At 42.2% G+C, this 27,090-nt stretch overlaps 2 protein-coding genes across 3 annotated transcripts in view; one reads left to right on the top strand and one right to left on the bottom strand.

Moving 5' to 3' along the window:
* Window positions 1–27,090, top strand: part of cUnh1orf198 (chromosome Un C1orf198 homolog) — a 387,053-nt gene that overhangs the window by 92,007 nt on the left and 267,956 nt on the right. The gene's annotated exons all lie outside the window — the stretch shown is intronic.
* ttc13 (tetratricopeptide repeat domain 13) lies at window positions 1,977–26,727 on the bottom strand (the record flags this gene model as incomplete). Of its 2 annotated transcripts, none has more annotated exons than XM_080745259.1 (23): window positions 1,977–2,561; window positions 3,498–3,577; window positions 4,198–4,276; window positions 4,793–4,872; window positions 5,981–6,116; window positions 6,942–7,051; window positions 10,201–10,285; window positions 10,492–10,575; window positions 11,145–11,237; window positions 11,876–12,008; window positions 13,519–13,649; window positions 14,237–14,393; window positions 16,702–16,876; window positions 17,424–17,565; window positions 18,047–18,129; window positions 19,817–19,927; window positions 20,213–20,329; window positions 21,636–21,728; window positions 21,908–21,973; window positions 22,398–22,468; window positions 22,769–22,844; window positions 24,169–24,263; window positions 26,559–26,727. In XM_080745259.1, the coding sequence occupies 23 exons, from the start codon at window positions 26,725–26,727 to the stop codon at window positions 2,447–2,449; spliced, it is 2,481 nt and encodes an 826-aa protein (XP_080601385.1). In that variant the 3' UTR covers window positions 1,977–2,446. The 2 variants fall into 2 exon arrangements, with proteins under 2 accessions (XP_080601385.1, XP_080601386.1); XM_080745260.1 differs by having other exon boundaries at window positions 6,942–7,048.

The raw sequence follows: 27,090 nt of genomic DNA, 5'->3' as shown, positions 1-27,090 counted from the left end.
GTAGGCGTAGACCAGAACAATTAGTCTACTTTCTTTGAACTTTTTGGTGGATAATATCCACAAAACATAAGTATTGGCTTAATGCATAACTGCACTTGTACCTTAACCTGAAAGGCTGCAACGTTCTGTAACATTTTAAACAAAAAACAGATGAAGTGAGTGTTCCTCTGTTTCACTATGAAACAGATGGATAAAAAACTAATCTAAAATCAATTGGGTCAGATTATTTTAAAAACAGATGTGAAATTCCAAAGGGGAAAAAAAAAGAGGAAAGAAAAGCAAATATTGTAAAAGTCACAGACACTGTTCAAAGCAAACCATTGGAATGCTGCAACTCACTAAACCACAAGGAATCCTCTCCGACGACGACACGTCAGAGATTTCGAGGACACACTCGCCGAATTTGTCACAGCTGTTAGCAACTCTAAAATACACAGAACTACTGGAAGAGAATGTCATAAGCTGCGGCTAGCATTTTATTTTTAGGCACTAGCAACATAAAAATTGGTTAAATTGCATCTTTTAGGACTGATGCATCTGACAAAAAACTACTGGTCAGATGACCTTTACAATCAAATTTGAATCCAAATTGTTTAAGATATTTGACATGTCATAAAATCTCACATCTCCATAATATTTCAAAAATCATGTTGATTTTTTTAAAGAGGGAAAATAAAATAGAACTGAGGCAAGGGAGCAGGCAGTTTAAATCCAAGGATTTCCCTGGCTCATTAGAAGTTTAACCCTAATACCACAGAGGTCTGTCTCAATGGATCTTTTTGCATCAGCCTTGGGCTGATTCATGTACACATGAATCATCCCTTTTTCCCCATACCTCGTCTCAGGCAACTAAGCCATGCAGTCATTAAAGGCAGACTAATGCCTGATTTATACTTGGTAGCACACCAAAAATGGCAGGTCTACAAGCTCACAACGTTGCAGTGTGATGTATTGCAGACCGTGTTGTAGATCTCCCATTTTTTTATGCATGACACCCATGCACAGAAGTATAATTCCGGCTTAAGCACCTACAAAAAAATCTATTTGTGTGGCTCTCAATGTGCCCAATATTCTCTATAAAATATAACTTCTGAAATCTCTGAGGTCTGTTCTTCAAGAAGATTCCTTGTTTAACGAGTTCAGCAGCAAACCCATCTCATACCAACCTGCAATTACCGTAGTCAATTTAAAACTGCGAGGGTCAACACTCCCCAAAGACTGCTTGTTTTCAGTTTTTCTTTATATTGTTCAAGTATTCCAAGTGGAATAGAGTAGCCCTGAAGTTTTCTTTTTTTTCTTATTTCTCTTTTGTCTATAGCATTAAAATCTTGTCCCTTTACTCTGCTGATAGACTGGATTGTGTGTGTGTGTGTGTGTGTGTGTGTGTGTGTGTGTGTGTGTGTGTGTGTGTGTGTGTGTGTGTGTGTGTGTAAATTCGTTGGCCATGTTGAGGAGGTAAAGTGCCAATTAAAATTGTGAATATTCACACGATATCCACCACCTACGTCTCTTTTGGCAAGGGTCGTGAAATCCATATTCTAAAGCCCAATTCATACTTCATCACAGAGTATACAATACATTTTGCTTAACCTTTAGCATCTGTGTTTGTTGCACTGACGAGTGCAACAAACCCAGATATTAAAAGGTAGGCTTCAGCTCAGTGTGACTTAGATTGTTCATGTGAATATTTTAAGGGATGAAAGTTGTGCTTTGTGGTTTGGAGTGTGGCCTACGGGCAGAGAAAGAGAGACGGGGTGATGGGATCCCTTCTGCAACCCAAACCAACTAGCAGTCAGTTTCGACATTCACATCACTGCCATACAGTGGATATTAAAGCATAGCGTCGCTCAAATGTTCACCAGTGTGGTGTAATGCCTCATTCACACTACAGATATATAGTTGAACGTTTAGCTTGGTAATTCAATGTAATCTCAATGGAAACCAGCTTTAAAGCTTTCAAAGCTTTGCTTGGAGCGTCTCCTGTATCTTTAAAGCTGGTTTCCATTGAGATTACATTGAATTACCAAGCTAAACGTTCAACTATATATCTGTAGTGTGAATGAGGCATTAGGGTAATTAACTTTGGATGGAAGATTGGATAGGCTATATGCCATCCAGCTAAGTTCCACCGCGGTTTTGGCAAGTAAAAAAGATCACACCCTTATACTCTAAAAATAATGATTTTAATTTGCCTCCAAAGTATATTGTTTGGTGGTCAAAACTACTAATGTGGCAATGTGATATATCATTTATACCCCAGGGTCTAGGAAGACTCCCCCAAAAGTGGCACTAAGATTATCTAGGGTTCATTGAAAGAAATACGTTTTGGGTAACCCGGTCCACATTGGTTTGAGCTGCAGAAGGAGAGCGTCTCTCGTTTCTATCCAGTGTTAAAGAAGCTCCTTTTAAGACTTCCATGGACAGACTCTGTCCCACAGAGGTTATGTTAGGACTGCTTCGGACAATGCGAGGTGGAGTCTGTGTTGAGGACCTCTATCATGGTTCTGGACGAAGGGAAGGTCTCTGCTACAGATGGAAGACTCTGGTACCAGCTTGGTAAACTGCAGAGGGAGAAAAAGAGAAAGATGATTAAAGAACAATCGAACACTAAAACCACTTTATGAAGTATATATCATTCATGAACTTAACAATCTAGTGAATCATGTATACTTCATATTTGTAGAAATTGATTCTGGTCCAAAATATAGGGTGTTTATTACAAAGGTGGATTTCTCCCTGTTTATGGCATAAATCACAATAGTCCTGCAGACAATGTGTTGGAAAAAGTATGAGTACTCAGTACTGTCCAACATCATTTTTTGTGGCAGAGGCTCTGAATCAGTGGCTTTTTCAATCAAACCAAAAAGCCACATGGTGGAGGATGAATCTATCGTGTAAACAGAGACTTTCTTCTTCTTTTTTTTCCAACTGCTGCGGAATCTATGCACTTGATTATTGAAACTCAATTGCCTTCACAAAATCTTCAGGTCACAGAATTTGCGTCTGTTAAATGCTACTGCCCAGGTAGCTCAGTAGTTAGCGCACTCGCCGTACGACCACAAGGTCATGGGTTCGATCCCGGGCACCACCAACTCAGCGTATGAGTAGCACGGCTTGGGTGTGCCGGTGCACTCCACCTCAGCAATAACATCTCCCTGAGGTCTAGCGCAATGTGAAACAGGGATAAAGCCTCAGCCTGATACCAACTTTAAATCCAGCAATAACTAGAACTGCACTCTGTGGAGGTGCCAACTTGCGCCACAAGTAGACCATGTATGGCCTAATTGTGCGCCAGCAGCATCACCAGCAATGCTGGTCCCTCATTGGCTGTTAATGATGACATTGCCAGAAATGCTGGTCCCTGATTGGGCTACGGGCTTCACAAACAACTACCTAACTACCTACGCAGCCGAGCGCAGTACTTGCACGCTCTGCTGGCGCAAGTAATAATTATAAATATAATATTAAAAACACAAGCCAAAACCCTATGTTCTCACCTCTTGAGGTTCATCCAGCTCTTGGCCGTTTTACTGAAGCCATCTGGACTTGGCGTGGTCATGGCTTCAAAGTCCACAAGCTGAAATCCATGGCAAATGATTGGGTGTTAATAAGTTCTTGTAGTCACAGTCACATGCATATCTTAATCCATTTAGGTCTAGAATTATTTAACTATTGAAAAATAGCAGATATACAAGCTCACAGCACTGCACCGAGTCCCGCGCTGTGAGCTTGTAGATATGCTATTTTTGAAAAAGTCGTGAAAATGTGTGTAAATCTTTGAATATATGTATATTTAAAGCGAAAGCGAACCCTAACTCAAATTTTGCTTCTGGGTGGTCCCTGGAACTAAATATTTTGAGATAGGGGTCCGTGGCCAAATAAATATAATTTTGGGGGTCCTTCACATGAAAATGTTTGAGAACCACTGACACAGAAACATAGGTTTTTCAAAAAACCTTAGGTTTCAAAACACACTTATAGAATCGTGTCAAAATTCAAATGTTCACGATAAAAAAAAAAATAGCAGATCTACAAGCTCGCAGTGCGGCACCGATGTGAGCTTGTAGATCTGCTATGTTTAATAGTTAAAGCATAAAATAATAATACGCAATATTGCGTACCCGGTCTAAATGGCTTTGTGAAAAACTAATGTCAACATTATAGAGGGCCTGTGTTGATTGTTTTAATTTATTTTACCTTTCCTTTAGGGATCCTGCCAATGACCTCCTTACCACTGGCCATTAGCGCCCCCATCACCACAGAGTATGCCACCACACTGGAGACAAACACAGAGGAGGGGGAGAAACACAAGATCAGGACAATGGTTTCTCATCTCTTTGCCAACATCACATTGTCGCTGTCAAGCAGAAACCCTTGGTCTCCAAAAATTTTACTTTTCATTAAATGGAAAACAGAACCTTGGTTCCAGTGTAGTTATATATTTAATCACAAACACTTTTTTAATACCTCCCATTGGTTAAATGTATATAAAATCCAGAGACTTCAACATGGCATCCCTATTTTGGGCGTGTCCCTATAGTGTGTGCCAGCGGCTACGTCATTGTAGTCCTTAGCGGCCATTTCTTGGGTCAAAACACAGGTGTTTCAATTGTTTGATTGCATAGAACTAATGCTATAGTCTAATCAGAACACCTGTGTAAGGCTGTGTTTACCCAAGAAATGGCCGCTCTTAGAACTACATTTGGCACACCCTATAGGCCAAACTTCAATATCTGAATAGGGTTCATAGTATTTCAAATATTACCTGCAGGCCATTTGAACTCGTCCTTACCTGGATCCTCTGGAGAGAGGCATCAGGTTGCAAAAGTAGTAAACCAGTGAGAGGATCAGGTTACATACAGCATCTGCATCCTGAATGACAAGAAAAGACATGTGCTGTTTGGTTATTTTGTACCCAGTTGGGGTGCAACAGTTAGTTGAATTAATGAATTATAGATAGCCGTTCTACAAGATCAAGAAGCGAGAATAATTGTTAAGAAGATAATTGATAGTTGCAGCGCTACTTGCCAGGTAATACCTCTATTCCAGATACTTAAACAGAGGTTACAGAAAATTAAAGCGTTTAACAATCCTGCCAATATATATATATTCAGGATGTAGTCACTTTGCTAATTCAGAATGATGCTTTGTAATGCAGAGTAGGGGTGGGCGATATGGAAAAATACAATATCACAATATTCTTCCAAGCAGTATCACGATACACAATCTTATCACGATTCTTTCTCATGTTGGTTTTTATGGTTATTTTTCAAGTTACTTAACCACCTACAAAGTAACAAAAACAAAAATAAAAAGATCCTTTTGGGAGGTCTAAATTGACCCTTACAAGTATGTAACTCTGTCAGAGTTAAGGGGAGACCTTGACATTGGTAAAGTTTGAGAACTACTGATTTAGACCAAAATGCAGATTTAAATGAATTCGGCAATGAATCACTGTATTAACAATTCAACAGGATTCAACGATATACAATATCTCTGAAAAGGCATATCGTGGAGACATTGTATCGTCTCAGCGATATTTATCACCATAATCGCCCACCCCTAATTCAGAGTGATGCTAATAACGTAAAGACATGAGGATACAAGGGAGCTCTCAGGACTTTAAATGACACCGAAGCCAAACAGAGGGACATGATGAATACTTCTACTTTGCATATTCCCTCAGAGTGACAGAAACATACTGTGTGGTTCCAATGCCAGAGAAAGGCACATTATAATGTCTGGTCGTGACGATAATAGAGGTTATTGTTCAGTGCCATCGCGCTGCAGAGCAACAACAGGGATTGAATGACACTGTAAAATATACAGCCCAACAATGGAAGCAAAGAACACAAGTGGCTTGGCTGACAATACCCGCACAGTTAACAAACAAGAGACCTGGAAAAGTAGAAAAGAGGAGAGGAAGAGAAAGAAGTTGTAAAGGGAAGAGTTTATGGTGAAAGAAAGAAAATGTTCATACCCCCAGTTCAGTGGACAGCATGAGGGCCTTTCCTTTAGCAGTGAGGTCTTTGTAGATGGCTTCTATCTCTGACTGATACTGCTGGGTCCTCTCTTCTGTGGTCTGGGTCTCCACTGAAAAAAGCATGTTCCCCACCCTAACACACACACACGGACACAAAATATTTCCATGAATTTTGATTGTTTCACTGAGAGGTTTCTAGCAAGAGGGTACAGCATGTTATGGTGGTTGTTTATAAGTCATTCAGGTGTACAGAGGCTGTCTTGGAAAGAGATAAGGTCCCCAGTTTCCCTATCTGAGCAAGACACTTAATACTAACTGATAATATTAACTCATACCCTGCCAAAAAAGACGTTTTTATTAATAAAAACGTCTTTTTCACTATGGACCTCCCTGCCAGACGTCTTCTGAACGATTTTTTTTTTTTTATAATAAAAAAAAAAAAAAGTTTTTTGGACCTCCAACAGTGTACAGTGCGATCGCGAAATTGCATGTTTAACCCCCATACCAACCCCATCTTTCAAACATGGCAGCCATGTTTGTTTACATTTGAAGAAAACATAAGGGCTCCTTTCTCCTGAATGCCTGAACGGATTTCCAAGCGTATTTTTTTGTTTGAAAGCTGTGAAAAGCATGCACATGCATAGTGCATGATCTGTGCACGAATGTGTGCACCAGCGTGCACACTATTTTTTTAACCCTTTGTTGGCGAACCGGCAATATAAGAGGTCATCCCACTTTAAATATGGCACCGACTGAGTTACCACGCACGCTGCTCCTAATAGGGTAATCGAAGTCTTCAAGTCTGAGTGTAGACATTGGGACACGGCCAAAGTGTTGCTTTTAAAAGACACAAGTGAGACCCATTGCATATTCAAATTCCGATGGTCAAATTAAATCAAAGGTTGAAGCTAATTTCTAGCACTATACAGTAGAAACATTATGGAGGAGCTGGGCTCACCGGTCTCCAGTGATGGTGATGGTGAAACCGTCGTACTCTTTTCCGGGGTCCTTCAGGCTGGGCACCTTGGAGTTGACCGTGAAGCCGTCCCTGGTTTTACTGTTGAACTGCTTCAAGAAACAAACGCATGCAAAACACACAGAGCTCATGGGTTTTCACTGGTGCACTGTTGGAGATTTATGAGAACACAGTGCTAACATAATCCTACCCCAACTCACACAACACACCTCTCATTCTAACGTGATCGAACTACAACATTGTATATTTAAAATAATAGCCAATGTTTTAATATTATTGTTTACCACAGTTTACCATGAGAAATGTCACAGCTTGTCTCCGTGTACACATTTTTACGGTCTATGGGCAAACCCATAGACCGTAAAAATGATGTCACTGTGATGTCAGGGGAACCACTCTACCAGAATGGGTTTGCCGCACTGACATCACGCTCTAGCTTCACTGTGATGTCACACTAACTGAATCCTTTTTATGCCCATATATGGAGTTCCCCGATGTCATCTATCTATAAATGCGAGAAGTCTCTGCGTGTGTGTCTGTCTGTCTGTCTGTCTGTGTGTGTGTCTGTAATCCGCGTATCTCGAGAACCATTCGTCCCACCGGCTTCAGATTCGGCACGCGCGTTCCCCGCCGCGGCACGGAGTGCAGTGCCGGGTCTCGACCCGACCCGACGCGCGGTTTTCCCAAACCGGCGCGAAACGTTCGGAATCTCCTTATGCGGGGTTGATTGTTGACATCAGGCTGTTCCGGAGGAATTCGGCGAAAGCTCTGACTCATTGTGACATCACTTCATAAAAGGCTCTGACATCACGTACGCCACATGAGTCAACAAAAGATCTCTGTGAGTGTGTATGTATGTATGTAATCCGCGTATCTCGAGAACCGTTCGTCCCACGGGCACGCGCGTTCTCCATATATGGGCATAAAATGAATGCCCCCATATATGGGCATAAAATGGATTGCAGACAGACAGATACAGATATCTCCATATGCGGTTTTCCCTAACCGGCGCGAAACGTTCGGAATCTCCTTATGCGGGCTGATTGTTGACATCAGGCTGTTCCGGAGGAAATCGGCATCGGCGCAAGCGCTGACTCATTGTGACATCACTTCATAAAAGGCTCTGACATCACGTACGCCACATGAGTCAACAAAAAATCTCTGTGCGTGTGTATGTATGTATGTAATCCGCGTATCTCGAGAACCGTTCGTCCCACCGGCACGCGCGTTATCCATATATGGGAATAAAATGAATGCCCGTATGAGGAGCTGATGTCTGACATCAGAGTTTTCCGCAACCGGTACTGTGTGTGCAGAGATCTTCATATATGGGCAAAAAAGCGACAGAGATCTCATATATGGGCATAAAATGATAAAAACAGATATCTCCATATATGGCATATATGGGCATACAATGGACGCAGAATCACAAAGATCTCCATATACGGGCATAAAAGGGACACAGACAGACAGATACAGAGATAAATGGACGCAGATAGACAGATATCTCCATATATGGGCATATATGGGCATAAAATGGACCCAGAACTATAACTGCAGTGATCTCCATATATGGACATAAAATGGACGCCGACAGACAGACAGACAGATACAGATATCTCCATATATGGGCATAAATGGACACAGGCAGACAGATGGTCAAAACGGGTCCTATGAAAACAGGTATAATGGGGTTTGCATTAAAGGGCGGGGCATTCATTCCCTATTTACATTGTTCCGAGTTGGCCAGGTCGCCGACTAGACGCTGGGCCGCCCGAAGGGCGGCCCAGCTTCTAGTCTATCTATAAATGCGAGAAGTCTCTGCGTGTGTGTCTGTCTGTCTGTCTGTGTGTGTGTCTGTAATCCGCGTATCTCGAGAACCGTTCGTCCCACCGGCTTCAGATTCGGCACGCGCGTTCCCCGCCGCGGCACGGAGTGCAGTGCCGGGTCTCGACCCGACCCGACGCGCGGTTTTCCCGAACCGGCGCGAAACGTTCGGAATCTCCTTATGCGGGGTTGATTGTTGACATCAGGCTGTTCCGGAGGAAATCGGCGAAAGCTCTGACTCATTGTGACATCACTTCATAAAAGGCTCTGACATCACGTACGCCACATGAGTCAACAACAAATCTCTGTGATTGTGTATGTATGTATGTAATCCACGTATCTCGAGAACCGTTCGTCCCACGGGCACGCGCGTTCTCCATATATGGGCATAAAATGAATGCCCCCATATATGGGCATAAAATGGATTGCAGACAGACAGATACAGATATCTCCATATATGGACATAAATGGACAGAGGCAAACAGATGGTCAAAGATCTCCATATATGGGCATAAAATGGACGCAGACAGACAGATACAGATATCTCCATATATGGGCATAAATGGACACAGGCAAACAGATGTTCAAAACGGGTCCTATGACAACAGGTATAATGAGGTTTGCATTAAAGGGGGAACTGGCACTGTGTCTGCAACACAGTTGGAGGCACAGACAGATACTCCATATATGGGCATAAAATGGACGCAGATAGACAGATATCTCCATATATGGGCATAAAATGGACCCAGAACTATAACTGCAGTGATCTCCATATATGGACATAAAATGGACGCCGACAGACAGACAGACAGACAGACAGATACAGATATCTCCATATATGGGCATAAATGGACACAGGCAGACAGATGGTCAAAACGGGTCCTATGAAAACAGGTATAATGGGGTTTGCATTAAAGGGCGGGGCATTCATTCCCTATTTACATTGTTCCGAGTTGGCCAGGTCGCCGACTAGACGCTGCCCAGCTTCTAGTCAATATTAATGATGCCCTGTTAGAGAGATCCCCGTGATGCCAGTGGGAACAAATCCCCTTTAATGCCCATATATGGAGATCCCTGATGTCCACATGCCTGATGTCCACAAACCCTGATGTCCACATCACTGTGGCGCGTTGGGCGAGGTCGCTTGTCTCCCTGAGGCGTCTTACTAGTATTCTTAGTGCTTCGACAATCATTTGGGGGCCCACTTGAAATACCCTCACAGCCCATAGGTTGAGAATCACTGGCCTACATTACTTTCAGAACCTTTTTTACTAGTGTTTTATCTTATTCAACTCCAATGACACCACTTGATCCTTCTATCAGCCAGTGACCCTGCCCCTTGTGAGATGAGAGATCTTTTTATAATTCATCTACACAGTGTAGACATGCAGCAGTCATCATTACCCACCCCTACCTTCATTATAGGAAGCAGATCCTCCACTTTATTAACATTCTCTAGAGCCTGCCGCACCTCCAGCAGACCTCTGGGATTGTATGCCCTGAGAGAGAGAGGATGAAAAACCAATTAAAGAACAGGAGAGAGAACGTGAGAGGACACTGGTTAAAACAACATTTAAATCATAAATGGACCTTTACATTCTGTATACCTTACATGCACTCTCACGTATAGTGTGCGGGTTAAACATGCAATTAACTTCAGTAAAATTAAGGACAAATTATGTTGACATTATGTGTTGTAACCCACCCGTGGTACACCAGTATTCTGTCTTTGATGAAGTTGAGGATATTGTCAAAGTAGGCCAGGTACCTGATGTTGATGATCTGTCCCCTGAACACAGAAACAAAGACAGAATGAAGACCTGCTATTTATGCACTGTAAACGTCTGATGCAAGCTTAGTGGAACGTCAACATAACTTGCCAAATCACACATTAACGAGACTAATAGGAACAGGGATTATATGGAACTCTCCAATAAGATACAGTAGAAAAAGTTTAACTCAATAAAAAATTCAGAACAGATCCATTTTCATTTCCATCAACTAATTCAACTTTAACCTGTGTTATTCACAAGTCTCAGTAAATAAACATAAAAAACATGGCAGTCATTTTAGAGAAAACATAACAATATCAACACACTGAACGTCGCTGATCATTTACTGAACTCTAAGCGCCACCAATGTAAATCCAGAGTTAGATGTTCAATGGAAAAATGGGGTTTAGGGAGTGTTGATGCGTTATTGGTGTCATTACACCAGATGTATTAAGCCCTGAAAATCACCAGAACCATTCAATACTGAACCGAGTACAATGTTTATTTTTGTTACCTTGCTAAATTATCCTACAATACTGGACATTGTAGTATAGTGATGGAACAATGAGTCTAGTTCCCAGGTTACCTTATGAGGTTGATATGATTGTTAAAGCCTCGACTGAGACTCCTGGCAGGCATCTGGTCTAACCACAGAACTGGCTGGTCAGGATCCGCAATCCTATGCGCACACAGTAAAAAATAACAAATATTTTATTCTGGTAAATACAGGGTTCCCACACATTTTTACCAATTAATTTCCAAAACTTTTCCAAAACTTTTCCAGAATATTTAACCCAATTTCCAGGACCATATAACAATAATTCAGCTCCATAACAAGTCGCTTACCCCTATGCACAATGCCCAAAGACAGGTAGTGTATGCCAGTGGTTCTCAACCTTTTCAGGCTGTGACCCCCGAAATAATCATATTTTAACTGGGGACACGGCACCCTGACGAGGACTAGTTGAGGAATTTTGTATAACACGTTTCTATTGTGAAAATAGCAGATCTACATGCTCTGTGAGCATGTAGATCGGCTATTTTCACAATTTCTGCCTCTAATATTTGACAATTTGGGCCATGTTTAATTTGTCATTTCAGAGGTATTAACACAATCAATAACCATAGATATTTTCCCAGGACCTTCCAGGACCCTTGATAAATTCCAAAACTTTTCAAGTTCTGGAAAAATATTTTTCTAATTTCAAAATATTTCCAGGAATTTCATGACCGTGGAAACCCTGTAAATACTGTCACTTCAGCCAAAAGAGAGACAACATGGGGGAGCCCTCCTATCGCCACTTTATGAAAGCTCACCTTCTCCATTTCACGGCTATATCGAACATGTCTCTCCACTGCATCTGCCTGGTCTTGCCGTTCACTCGGACCTTGGAGTTGCTCCATGTCCTGTGCATGGCCTGCATCACCTCCAGGGTGGCCAGGCCCATGGCTGGTAGGACAGGTCATGAGCATTAGTAAAAATGAATAATCAACAGGGTAATGATCAATTACAAGGGCGCGTGGTGATTTTCCGATGGCCTTCAAGTCCGAGAGAGAGAGAGAGAGAGAGAAAGAGACACATTTTCAAGCTCTCACTGAAACTATAACATGCTGCTGTTCAGCTATGGGAGCGGAGGGGCAGACAGACACACACACACATCCTTTTAATAATGTTTACTATTGGAATCTGCTCCAAAATAATGAATTACACCACCAGCAAAAAGCGCAAATAGGTTAAATACCAATTAACTCCCCAGCGCACCGCACCGCAGCTGTTGACTCTGGACTCATCTTTATTGGATCAGATTTCGTAGTGATGGCACTACGACACTTTGCAATCAAAGCAGTATATGAGTATATGAATGAGACAGACAGCCAGCCAGCTGTCACTCTCAGCCTGGTGCGTGCACTGTGGGTCATCGTGACACTGACCACATGTGTGACAGTCAGGCTCCTCAAATCACCCATGGTAATTCTTAATTTGCTTATTTTACTTGTTAAAAGCAACATTTTATTATAAAGCCTAAATATAAATATGATTAAGCGTGTGCATTCTCCATGTTTCCACCTCAAAATGCTGGATTATAATTCTGGACCGGACCTCTCTCTCTCGCTCCCTCTCTTTCTCCCTCTCTCTGGGACATCGGATTTCGGATCTCCGTGCCGTCGGATTTTCAGGACATCGGATTATCGAGATTTAGCACAATTACAATACAGCTCACTGTCAAAATAATGTTTTTACACGTGCAGGTGTATTTCCAGCTACTGAAGACCATCTATTCACGCACTGAAAACATCTGATGTGAGGTTAGCGTTTTCAACTGCTTCCAACTCAAGCGCCAATATTTATTTATTTCCCTTGTGTCCTCAAACAGCACGAAGGGGTAATTATCTGATCACAATGATCTCCTCTTAATGTTTGTTGTTTCAACTTTAAAAAGTCTGCTTTCAGAAAATAAACATGGAGGTAAGTTTAGAGAAAATGTAACAATATCCTGTGCATGGTCAGCATCACCTCCAGGGTGGCCACGCCCCCCTTGACTGGTGGAACTCAAGCACAGCAGGAAAATGCAGGTCGTGGAGATGCCGTTCTCAACATGCTACACATCCCTCTACTGAAGGTTTTCTAATTATTAAATGATTTACTTTGATCAATGTCTTTATATATATGATCAGAGATTAGCATGTACTGACTAAGCTAAATTCACATGCACACTGAGGACTCAGTGAGCGCTTTTCGACCGGCAAAGAACCGGTTCAGGTCTATGGGATGAACCAGAGGTAAGCTTTTCCACCGAGGACCGAGTTAGTTCCGAACCGTAAAAGTTGGTTTGGAGCGGGAACCACAAAATCCTTGGTTCCTCTGGTTCCCTCTGGTGGAAACGCAAGCCGGTTCGCAAGAAGGAACTACTGGTTCTTGAATCAAGGTTCTTTTGGTGTAAAAGGCCCCAGTGTGGTACCTCTATGTATTCTCCTGTTGGGCAGGAAGCCTGGTGTGTTGTATTGCATTAGAGCTCCCAGGTGGTCTGCTGTGCAGATGAGCTTCTGCACCTCGTTGCTGTAGCTGTCAAAGTTCTGTGGTAGCACATCCCTGCAAATCACAAGGACAGTACATGCTGGATAGTGTATGTGATGCATGTAGTCCGTTGATCTGCTGTTGTACCGGAGCAAAATAATTGTATGACTCTGCTGGCTGAGCATGCAATACCTTGTTGTCAGACTGTGGCCAAATCTACTAATTAACGAGTTAAAGTCTTGTTACCTCGGCAGGGGGAGGAGAGCACCAACATTGAATTACAATTGTTCTATACAAGTGCTTATGTGTACTTGTGTAGTACAATTATGATTACATGCACTAACTTACTTCTATAGTCATTATAAATTCAGATTACCACCATTGCCTTAGGTTGGTTAGCACAGGCAACGATGAATTCACGCATTTCCTGGCCAATAACTTTGTTTATTATCACAAACCCATCGCCTTATGTATTCACAAAAACAATGAGAGCGAGCAACCGCTGCAGTATTTTTCACATGCAGAGTTTCGCAGCAAGGTTGATCACGGTGACAGTTCAGTGTTCAGTTCAGTTGTACTCGTACAGTTATCCCCCTCCATGTCCATTTATCACCCAGACAAATCAAGGCTGGGTTTGTGATAACACGTTCTTCTCAACTTACTTGATGTGGGGCTGCAGGCCTGGCTGTTCCTCATAGTCCTCAATGAGAAAAGGCAGGTTCTTGGCCCAGTGGTTCTTGAAGTTTCCTGGCAGATCCTGGTCCACATTGTACTCTGCTACTGGTATGTCCAAGTGGGAGTGCAGATAGCGGGAGTACTCTGAAAGAGGGAATACAAGTACAAATGAGGGGAGGGGGGGGTGTAGGCCTAATTAACTGGAGCTCAGTTAGTCTGTTCTCGAGAGACTACTATGTCAGTGGTTCTCAAACCTTTTCATGTGAAGGACCCCCAAAATGATATATATTTGGCCACGGACCCCCATCTCAAAATATCTAGTTCCAGGGACCACCCAGAAGCAAAAGTTCAGTTACAAATGTTCGCTTTGAAAATACATATATTCAAAGATTTGCACACATTTGCACACATTTTCACGACTTTTTCAAAAATAGCAGATCTACAAGCTCGCAGCGCAGCACTCGGTGCCGCGCTGTGAGCTTGTATATCTGCTATTTTTCTCTGGTTAAAGCATTCAATAATTCTAGGCCTAAATGGGTTAAGTTGCTACGTTTCTTTTCACTTTTGTTTGTTGCTTTGATGGATAATACCGAATACTTGACCTCGTGAACCATAATGTCTCTAATCTGGAGTGAATATTTGGCCAAAATAGCAGACCTACAAGCTCACAACACGTCACAATGTAGCATTGTCAGCTTGTAGATTCGCTATTTTCAGCGAGGAGGTGTAGAGTTGACAAAAGGAGCAGACTGCATAGTTAAGCGGTTAATACAGGATACTTCCACAATGACTGTCAGGAAGCCCATTGTACTGTACATTTCTATCCACCAGGAGGAAGTAAATGCTGTGCGACATGCATGACAAGTCTTTTCAGGACAACCTTGAATAACCTCTGCCTTTGGGTTTTGGATACATTTGCATTATATTGTTGATTCTGGAGAAGGCCTAAGGGCCAAAACAACTACAAACACTGCATTACTTGCAATACTGCAAGCTCATTCTATTACACTTAAGCACACACCTCATTTTCGGTGTAAATTGAAACCCCTGTGGGCAAAAGGGTTCACTCACTCAGAAGTGTGAACAGTGTTAGGACAGAAAACTGTAAATCCCATTCGCTTATTTTGGTGTCTGTCATGCTTGTGGTCTAATCAAGGACGTGGGCCACAGCAGCGCTGGAGTTGAGGAACCGCAATTTTAATAGAGGAAATGTATCAGTGATCAATGGACCTATCGCAAGTCCGCCCCCCTCCGCCTAGACCTCCGACCAGAATCACAACCGCCTCTAAAGGAACCATTCACTTGAATGGACATCCAGCGGATTTTTACACATTAAATATTAATTCCGTTTTGGACCCAGAGCTTCGAAATCTCTTCCAATCCATCAACAAGGCCTGGATCTGCATTGGAAAAAATATTTAGACCTTTAAACTTTTAAAACAATACGACATAGGAATATATAAGGTCACAGCAGAGGATAAGGAACATGTCCATGGTTGCTGGACCACAGAAAGCCGTTTCAAACCAATTTAAATATGAATGGACTGTATTGGCCTAAACGACAATAACCCATGACTACAAACACCTTATTTGTTATGTTAAATAGCAACTGATATGTAATGTACGTCTGTGAATGTCTGAATGAACGGGGTAGCGACGCGAAGTGTTGTATTTCAACTCTGCTTTCGACTGCAGGCTGTGGGTAGGGGCGTCACAAGGGGGGGAAAAGTGGGACTGACTTACCAGGGCCCAAGGTGGAAGGGCTTTAATTATTTTAGACTTTATCGATTGAAAAATAGCAGATATTCAAGCTCATAGCGTGGCACTGAGTGCCGCGCTGCGAGCTTGTAGATTTGCTATTTTTGAAATCCCACGATGAAGAACATTCATGTGGGCCCACAGCGAATCCTTGTACCCAGGGCCCAGAATTTGGTGCGACACCCTTTCCTCTCCCTCTGCGGCTCGGCAGCTAAACTTGTCAGGAATCGCGAACATTTCACGCCAGAGATATCAAATAAGATTTATAAGCAATCGGCATGATAAGAAACAGGTAGCCTACATTTGAAGCAGTTTATTCTGGTTGGTTGTTTGTGTAATGGAGAGTATAGCCTCTAAACAAATCAGTGAAAAGTGAAAACGGCTCTGTATAGGTCCAGCAGACAAGCGATTTCCTCATTCTGCTGTTGCGTCCTTATATATTCCTTTGTCGTATTGTTTTAAAAGTTTAAAGGTCTACATATTTTTCCAATGCATATCCAGGCCTTTGTTGACGGATTAGACGAGATTTCGAAGCTCTGGGTCCAAAACGGAATTAATATTTAATGTGTAAAATCCGCTGTATATCCATTCAAGTGAATGGTGCGGCTGTGATTCTGGTCGGAGGTCTCGGCGGAGAGGTGGGGGCGGAGCTCCCGGGAGTGGTTCATTGCAGGTGTACATGTGTGCATAGTACCTCTGAGGTATTTGACTTTGAGGTATTCTGAGCTGGCTTTCTGGCCCAGCAGGGGGTCGTTCAGCATGACCTTGGTCTGAGCTTTGATGCCCTCGTAGAACTGCCCCATGGCCACGTGACTTAATCCCTTCATGTACTGACACACTTCGTTGTAGGGCTCTAGCTGGAGACACCTCTGGAAGATGGAGTGGAAAGACAACATAACGAAGGGGTCAGTGAATGTGACAGACGGGAGATGGGAACCCAAGAGTAAAAGTGAGTGAGAGCGAGTTCCTCAGAGAGAGTGGGAGGAGACGGCAGTAGAGACTAGAGTGGATAAGAAAAGCTGTTATGGAAATCATAAAACCTGAGGGCATCTCATATAGTCTTTTTCACTCTCATACTAAACTAAAAAATATAGAAATACACAATGTGTTAGCAAGCTAGCATTGTGCTATTCATGTCTTTGGTGGAAGATGTCATCGTTGCGCTAATGCATGGTGACAAGACCTAACCATAATCTCCACAAACATGTCAAGGAGCATCACTAGACTGTTCTACAGGTTGATAAGAGGAACGAGGAGAAGCGTGTAGAATAGAGATGGGGGCAAAGCAAAAGGGAGGATAGGAACAAGGAAGGAAATGGAGGAGTAAAAGGGAGAAAATAGGTAAGGGAGAAGAGAACAGAAATATTGAATATTCACTCACAGCTTGTGTGGGTGTTTGTTGCTTTGTGTCTGTACCTTGAAGTTGCCTATAGCCTCCTGCAGTGAGCCGTGGTGGTACAGCATCATGCCTCTGAGCTGGAGAGACTGAATGTGGTTCTGATTCAACATGAGAGCTTTCTGAAAACTCTCCATTGCTGCCTCAAAATCACCCAACTCTCTGCGAGAGAGATAGAGAGAGAAAGAGAGAGAGAGTTTTTCAAACAAAATAATGTCACAGTCACATGCACACCACATCAGAGAGGGAAAACAAATAGAGAAGTATAGAGAGAAGTAGAGAAGAATAGAGAAGTAAAATAAACATATTTTTCAGTAGTATTGGACTACTACTTGGTAATTTAATATAATGCAGATTAGATTAGAAACTAGTTTGTGTTTTAAAGGAGAATGCATTTTAACTGCATCCATCATACGGGGACAAAATCGGGTAAAAGAAACAATCGAGTCAAACTTGAAACATTGAAGAATTTGTTTCAAGCTGTGCCAGACTCTACCAAGAGCACTCATTCAGCCCCACTTTGACTATGGTATCACAGTGCCACAAAGGCCTTAAAGACAAGGCTCCACACACCGAAGGTCATGTACCTTTTCCTATGCAAACCTCTAATAAAGTCTTCAAACAATCAAAATGTAAGTTGTACCTGTAGGCCTGCCCAAGGCTTTTATATGCATCAATGAAGTCAGCCTTCAACTTCAGAGCCTCTTTGAATGTCTCAATCGCTTCCTAGGAGAGAGGAATGGTGAGAATGTTTGTAGAGATTAAGTAACTCTTTTCATGTTTCATAAAAATGCAACAGTATTTACACGGGTAGCGGCTTCAAGGCCATTCAAACACTTAATCATGGTGTTGTTTTAAAGCAACGGATGCAACATTGAAAGGAAATTACGCTAACAAAACAAACCCTTCATTTATATGTACCAGTTGTCAGGGCTGCACTGTCTATTATCATTTCCTCAAGTAAAACCTAGCAATATCGAGAGTTGTGATTTAATTTAGAACTAGACCTTACCCGTTCAAAGAGAGAGAGAGAGAGAGAGAGAGAGAGAGAGAGAGAACATGTGTCTCTTCACTGCAACATTCCTAACTGTGAGAGAGGTGTGTGTGGGGCTATGGGATCCCATGGCCTGGAGGAACGGACCGTAACCCTTACAACAGGCTGAGCTGAACAGAAGTGGTGAAGAAACGCTAATAAATAGCTTGAATTTGGGAAAAATGAAAATCGGGCTCCGTCAACGTGTGTATAATGCTAATGGTCAATGCCATGTGAAAGTTTGGATCAGTCGCTGATGCGAGTGAATAGATAATGCATTGTGACCTCTGACTGACTGACTCCTCTAATTATATGATAGACTAGAAGCTGGGGCGGCCCAGCGTCTAGTCGGCGACCTGGCCAACTCGGGAACGATGTAAATAGGGAATGAATGCCCCGCCCTTTAATGCAAACCCCATTATACCTGTTGTCATAGGACCCGTTTTGACCATCTGTTTGCCTGTGTCCATTTATGCCCATATATGGAGATATCTGTTATCTGTCTGTCTGTCTGTCTGTCTGTCGGTGTCCATTTTATGTCCATATATGGAGATCACTGCAGATATAGTTCTGGGTCCATTTTATGCCCATATATGCCCATATATGGAGATATCTGTCTATTTGCGTCCATTTCATGCCCATATATGGAGATCTCTGTATCTGTCTGTCTGTGTCCCTTTATGCCCGTATATGGAGATCTTTGTGATTCTGCGTAAATTTTATGCCCATATATGCCATTTGCGTCCATTTTATGCCCATTTATGGAGATCTCTGTATCCGTCTGTCTGTGTCCCTTTATGCCCGTATATGGAGATCTTTGTGATTCTGCGTCCATTTTATGCCCATATATGCTATATATGGAGATATTCAGAGATTTTTTGTTGACTCATGTGGCGTACGTGATGTCAGAGCCTTTTATGAAGTGATGTCACAATGAGTCAGAGCTTTTGCCGATTTCCTCCGGAACAGCCTGATGTCAACAATCAACCCCGCATAAGGAGATTCCGAACGTTTCGCGCCGGTTCGGGAAAACCGCGCGTCGGGTCGGGTCGAGACCCGGCACTGCACTCCGTGCCGCGGCGGGGAACGCGCGTGCCGAATCTGAAGCCGGTGGGACGAACGGTTCTCGAGATACGCGGATTACAGACACACACACAGACAGACAGACAGACAGACAGACACACACGCAGAGACTTCTCGCATTTATAGATAGATAACTGAAACAGCCTGCTGGCGGGAGAGATGAAGAGAGATGAAAACTAAAAAGGCGATACAATATTTTTTCTCGCCGAAGTTGTTGAGACCAATAATTGTTTTGAGATGAATAAATTAGCTGCAGTAGAAACAGCAATGCTACAGTGTGAGACTGGCACATTATACCTTGAGCATGCCTCTGTGGAAGAAGGTGAGCCCTTTGTACAGCATGGCAATGGGCTGATTCTTCTTTAGGTCCAGAGACTGCTGGAAGTCCTCCATAGCAGCAACATAGTCCTGAGGGGGACGGGTCAGCGCATGGTAAATATGAGGATGGACTCAGTTCGTCCAGTTTAAAACAATATCATTGACATTTTCTGAATCTTCCTTTCAAGGCCTATTTAAGCTTCAGTCACAAAGTGTCACGCAATGTCGCTCAACAAAAACAACATCCAACACTTTTTAAACAACATTTCGTTGCTGAAGCAAACACCAGGCTTCAGTGATGAAGCCATCTGTGGAGGTCCAAATCCACATGGGAGCTATAATGTTTAATTCCCACCCCTCCCCAAACACACACACCTCTGATATGAAGAGGAGCGTTCCTCTGTGTCTGTAGAGACGTGCAGAAGGCTGCAACTGGATGGCTTTGGTCAGGTCCCCCAAAGCCTCACTGATACGACCAAGTGGGGATAAGATCTGGAGTGGACACACGCACATACACACACCCCCAAACAATTAGATGCAAGTGCACATGCAAATGCACTCTCACAAATGGGAAGGTCAGTTTAAAGACATATTCAAAAACAGTCCCTTTGAAAACTTTGCAAAATGCAAAACACTAACCCTGCTCAAGCCAGGACAGAGACGCTTGATTTGTAACTATCTTACATATAACCTCAACTGTGCCAAATGTTCTGGCCTCACTGGAGCCTAGAACAGATAAAGGCCGTTAAATAAGCTCACAACCCTCTGGTTCCGTTCAAAGCCTACTGCTAGAGAGAGAAGAGTTTGTCCTTGCTGTATCCTATTACCATGATTTAAATGTCTGTAATGATTGGAAATATAATCATGGTTAAAAAAAAAAGAAATCAAAAATGATAAACTGGGAGAACAATCTGGGTGATTTTCTGTAATGCTGTAATGTGCATCACGTGGTTCATTTATTACATCTCCTAAAAGAGCAATTCACCAATTTTAAACTAGATTATATTGTTCCATGTGAAAATCTGAAATATCTATTTTTAATGTGTTCTGTTCAGAATGTTGAGACTTCTCTTTAAAAAAGGCCTGGCAAATCTTCACAACACAGAGTACAAAAGGAACCAAATGGAAGCGTAATTAACTCTGAGGAATTTACCGCGTAGTATTTCAGAAGCAAACGCGAATAGAGGTGAATGTTCATCGAGTTGTGAGGAGCTGAGAATCCTCCTTCCCCATGGGGGACAAAAGGGGAACTTATAGACTAAGCATTTATTTATATCTTAACTTGAGTTTAATAGGGACTGCCTGTATAGCTGTTCTCGGGACAGCATGGATTACAGACATCTCTGCCACGGTTTAATATATTAATTCTACAGAGGAAGATACTAAGATACTCTTTCTTCCTCTCTCTCATTTCAGATCTGTGTTTATAGACCGTCAGTTCACAGACAATAACACAAACCGTTATGACTCTGAGGTGCTCCAAATGGTTTCTCCCCTCAATTTTGTAATGACCGAGTCTCAACTTGCAGGAAGAAGACAGAATTTGTTGTCTTATGACCCTAACTTGGAATGTCACAGCAGGAAATCTCTGACCTTCGAAGCCAGAGGGAAAACTACTTAAAATTAATATGGCAACATTTCTGTGTCATGCACTCAGTCTCGGACTGTGAAAACCCACACAAAAAGCAGCTATCGCAGTTTTCAGGACCATGGCCATTTACTGTAAGTCACATAACACTTAGGATAATTGTCTCTGGCAGAGCTATGTCATTGTCACAGTGATATGCGCTGTCCTCACCTCAGCTCTCTGCTCATACACCTCCGGCCGATTGGGCTCCAGGGTAATGACTCGGCTGAGTTCGTACAACGCCAAGTCAGCATTCTTTATATCCTGGCACAGAAATAGAGGGGGATACACACAACTGCTGAGAACGGACACAACAACAAATAGACACAACTGCTGACAAGGGTCTCTAGTGGGCACGTCCTTATAATCGCACAGTCAGGAAAGATCTGATGTTTCATTATTCATGAGGCCTCCCAATAAAGGCACTGTCAAAAGTAACTCACCTGGATACTTTTCTTTCCATAAGCTATCCCTCTCCCATAGATGGCACTGACCAACTCTGGCTCGTTCTGCAACAACACAATACAACAACTCAAGGGGAATAGTATTTTGTTGAATAAAGGGTAAAGAACATTTAATTTTCACAATGGGAGATTGGATTAAAAAAATCTATTCATGGCTGTAGTCCTAATAGGTGTATTGACAATGAATAAACATATCTCTTCTCCAATGAATGGACATTGGTTTATTAAAAGGACAATACCTGCCCTTTGGCATGTTTGGCTTGTTGTATACTTGACTTACTGCCAACCATTTTCCAAAGCATAGAGTCACTTGTTTGATTTTCGAGGAAGACGTTGAACAGCATACCAATACGTTCAGTATGGTATGAATATCAATTATGAACAAATATCACTACAGTGACTACACACTTATATCCACAATGACATGTATTGGCCTATGGCCCTTCAAGTGCAGTGAATGCAGACTGACCTGTAGTAAGAGAGAGAAGTGCTTGATGGCTTCGTCGTACAGGCCATTACCTATCAGAACATACCCTATGGCTGTAACGACAGGAAAGAAAGATGAGACATGAAACGGGGGAGCGGTGTTGTAGAGCAGACAGGGCCTGCTATGCAGCAGTGTTTCTCAAACTTTCAAATGTCAAGGTCTCTCCTTAACTCTGACAGCGTACAAATGGAACCAAATGGACCTGTCAAGAGTTACAGACTTGCATGGGTCAATTTAGACCTCCATAAAGGAACCCACAGAGTCCCTGGAATCCACTTTGAGAACCACTGCTATGCAGGACAGCTGAATTCAGTGCATTGATCTTCAAAAGCTGTTTTATCATGCTAACTTACCAAGTTCTTCATTTGTATTGTGGTTATCTACAGGGAACGGGAATTTCTTCTGTTCTATAAACAATTTTGCTTGGGTCTGTGAGGGAGAAAGACACATGCAACAACAACAAAGATATGGACTCGGTTACAAAAATCAGCATGCACGTGTCGTGTACACTACATGCACACACAATGAGACATTTTATATGTAAGGAAATTTGGCTATTATACATTAGGTGAGCATGTATGCACATTAAGATGCACAAGAAGACTGCAAGTTACTGCAGCATTTAGATTGCGGTTTCCTGTGTGAAACCAGCAGTAACGAATCAACAAAACGGGGGAAAACACCCAAACTAAGACCCTGAGTGTAGAAAATGGAACACATAAAACTCACATGAATTACAGACCTAATCATGTAACTTCACATTAATTAAGAGACCTAGTAGTAGTCACAAAGCCCACCAGATAGCCCAGATGACTACAGCTAAAGTTATAAGTGTTGCACACATTTTACATACAGTACTAAAATTAGGTTAACGTATGTGTGCAGAATTTGAATTTGAATTAAATGAATCATTGCGGTAGTTTAGGCGCGCACGGAAGTCAAACCTGTACCACGCTCAAACAGTATACCCTCACATATTATGTTCCCCCAGCTGCCAGCCTGTCAGTGAACAAACCACCACCTCCCCCACCTCTTCCTGTTGTGATGTAGCATTTAGGGCTTCATTATGTATTGTCATGTCCTTAAATTCTATTGTACCGAGTATCTTTAGGTTCTGCCCTGTGAGAGTTTATATGTCCATGTAATAACTGTGTATTTTCAGGCTCTGTGAACGCTAGCTACACACAGCGTTGCTACGAACGAATTATCCATTCCATGCTTTTATTTCTATGGCAACATGGTTTTCTTACAGCTGAGGCCATGATTAGACATAGGCTGTCACTGATTGAAGCCAGTTATAGTATAATGATGCATATTATCTTTGGTGTTTTCATTTAAGTTCAAATGGTCTATATGTTTATGGTATTTTATCTTATGGGTGCATTGCCTAACCTCAATGGGCCGTGAAACATATTCAAAGCTCTTAATATGGTTTAATAATGAAGTAATAATAAAAGTAGCAGTATAAAAAAAGTAGCTCAAAGACATAATGTGGTGCTCTGGTGATTAGATTCGGCTTTGTTTAGACTTGAAGAGAAACCCCAGTGACATGCTTTTCAAAAAGGAAATGGTTACTGACTATCACTTGATCTGTGTGTGTGTGTGTGTGTGTGTGTGTGTGTGTGTGTGTGTGTGTGTGTGTGTGTGTGTGTGTGTGTGTGTGTGTGTGTGTGTGTGTGTGTGTGTGTGTGTGAGTGTGCGTGCGTGCGTGCATGCGTGTGTGCGTGTGTCAGAAGTCAGAACGATATCTCACAAGAATCTTTTCAGCATTAAGTGAGAAGACAGACTCGCAGGGTGGGTTGCTTCCTTCTTCGCAGTCTGGATCTTCTAACTGTAAAATGGATGACTCTAAAGACAAAGGGAAAGGGAAACCAATGAATTATCTAAAATATTGAGTTGACACACAGTGACAGCAAAAGCATGTGTCAAGAACTGTTGTACAATGGGTATAAAATCATATAATGACCCCCGGCCCTACTGAAGGGCCACCATCACCACTGGCCACAAGCAACTTAGATGCTACAAATTACAATATGCAATTAACAGCCCATTCATCAAAACAAAAAATTCCCATCTGATTGTATGTTGAATGTTAATCTCACCAAGATTGCACCTGTACGGAAAGCTTGGGTTATCTTCTTTGTATCTGTCAAATCTTTGTTTCATAAAAATCCACCATAAATGTGTTATAACCTACTTTCTTATTTTTTCCAAGAGTTTGAGTATGGAAGCGCTCGTTTACAATAACACAACGTCCTGCTGCATCTTGCATTACGTGCAATGCATTTCGAAAGAGGTACAACGCAGGACCGTTGAGTGATTTCTAACGAGCTCTTCCAAACTCGAACACTTAAAACACGGACTTCGAAAATAATCACCTGCACAGAATTTATTGAAATAAAGTAGCTCATAACATGTCTATAGTGATTTTTATGAAGCAAATGCTTGACGGACACAAAGAGGATAACCCAAGCTTTCCATACAGCTGCAATATTGTTGAGTTTAACATTGTTTAGTACAATCAGACATCTCTGGTTCAATGAAAGGTCTGTCTGTCAAGGGTTGGTATTGCAACTTAGATGCCAGATAGTATTGTAGCATCTAAGTTGCTTACACAGGCTCAGTATCTGTAGCACATCTAAAAAAGCGGTGTACTGTACTTTCACACAAATTCCTCAGATGTCAAAGTGACTCAACCCTGATGACTTCCAGAACAGCAAATCATTCTCATAGTGTGGTTTGGACAACAGAAATTCGACACAGTTCTACAACTCATTTATCCTTGAATCAAGAAGACCATCATAGATGTATTCCAAAGTATTCAATAAGGTACACAGAAATGTCCATTCAGCATTGGTGGGCTTGAGTTGCTGTTTGACAACTTGCAGTGCATAGAATGTGAATAAGATGGATTCCACTGCTAAAAAAGCAAAGAAGATGCTTTGCAAAAGGCAGCATACACTTCTTCCGTAATGAAAGTGCAACCAATACACAAATATCATTTTTGCATAATCAATTTGTATCTGAAAGTGTACAAATGTAATCAACTTAAGCTTATTATGGGTCAAGGTTGACCCAGGCTCAAACCCTTTATCTCAGTGGTTCTCAAAGTGAATTCCAGGGACTCTGGGTTCCTTTAGGAGGGTAACTGACACTTTCACTTTTAAGTGCAGACCTTCAAATCTTTAAGTTTGAGAAACACTGCTATATCTGGCCTTTGCACAAGAGCGCAGCTTAGTTATCTCACCTCGAGCCTGTCAAAGGGCACAGGGAAGTAAAGTAGTCTAGTTAGCATTACACCGACTTGATACCGTTAATCTACCGTCGAAGGGTACACCGAATTTAGTGACCTGTCGAAATCCTTGACACACACCAAGAAGGTTACAATGTTGGCAGAAGTCAGAACATTAAATTACAATTACGACACGTCAAGACTCAAGAGCCAGAACCATGAATCTCAAAAGCACCAACTAAATAAAAATATGTTCAAGTCGACCTGACGAGCTACCTTTCTTGGCGGTCAGTGTTGTAAAGTAACTAGTAGCCTACTTTTACTCAAGTAGTACAATTTTGAGGCACTTTTACTTTACTAAAGTATTTTCAATATTTATACTTCTACTCTACTACATATTCACTGCAATTATTTGGTAAACTTTAATTACTAACTAGTTACTTTGTATTGATTGTATTTTTTTTTATTGTAAAACATACATTAACCATATACATTTTATGCGATGCATTGTGAGCTTGCAGATCTGCCATTTTCAAAATATGTTCATACATTACATTGAAATGGGACATTCATTCTGCATAATGAGTACTTTTACTTGATACCAATACTTTTACTCAAGTACATTTTGAATTCCGGACTTTTACTTGCAACGGAGTACTTCTACGTTGCAGTATTGATACTTTTACTCAAGTAAAACAAAATGTGACTACTTTCTTGTCGGTGCTGCCTGGGGTGGCACTAGTAGTGGCAACGCATGGATTCGCAAGCCAGGTCACGTAAATCAATAGGTAACCAACATCGATGTAGGCGAGTTAGCTCGGATCTTACACAGACACACTTTACAGTTGTGTGTGAAGAAGAGAAAGAGGAGAGGACGGACGTGGCAAAAAAACAACACAGCCCTTTCTTACCACAGTCTGTCGCATATTCCTCCCACTCGGACGGCGAGCTGCATCCGTGCTTGTGCAGTTCGCTGTTGAAGAACGTGAGCGTGGAGAAATACTCGGTGGAGAAGATGGCCCGGGACGAGTACAGTAAGGAGAGCGCTAGCACAACAACAGCGCGGCTGGCAGGTGCCATGTTTGTGTCTCATGTGGAGGTGATGAGAGCGGAAGCGTCGCTCATGTAGTTCCACTGCTATGGTTTCTTTCACGTTGTTGTACACAACACGCCCCCTCGCGTAACCGCCGGGGAGAGGCGGAGAGACTCCCTTCTTTACCAGGTGTTTCGACCAGGTGGGCGTGGTCGAAACACGTTTACCTGAGGTTGAGGTTTGTTTTAGGTCAGGGGTCTTCAACGTTTTCAGGCCAAGGCAAGGAAGGACCCCTTAGTTGAGAGAGATGAAGCAGGGACCCCACAACCTGTTCATAGATTCCATAGGCCTATAGTTTTGTTGTTTGATTGATTGAAGACTTTATTAGAAGTTTGCATAGGAAAAGGTAC

Source organism: Nannobrachium achirus (genome assembly GCF_963921795.1).
Source record: "Nannobrachium achirus genome assembly, chromosome: 16".
Classification (NCBI taxonomy): domain Eukaryota; kingdom Metazoa; phylum Chordata; class Actinopteri; order Myctophiformes; family Myctophidae; genus Nannobrachium; species Nannobrachium achirus.
This window is presented reverse-complemented; position numbering and strand designations above follow the sequence as displayed.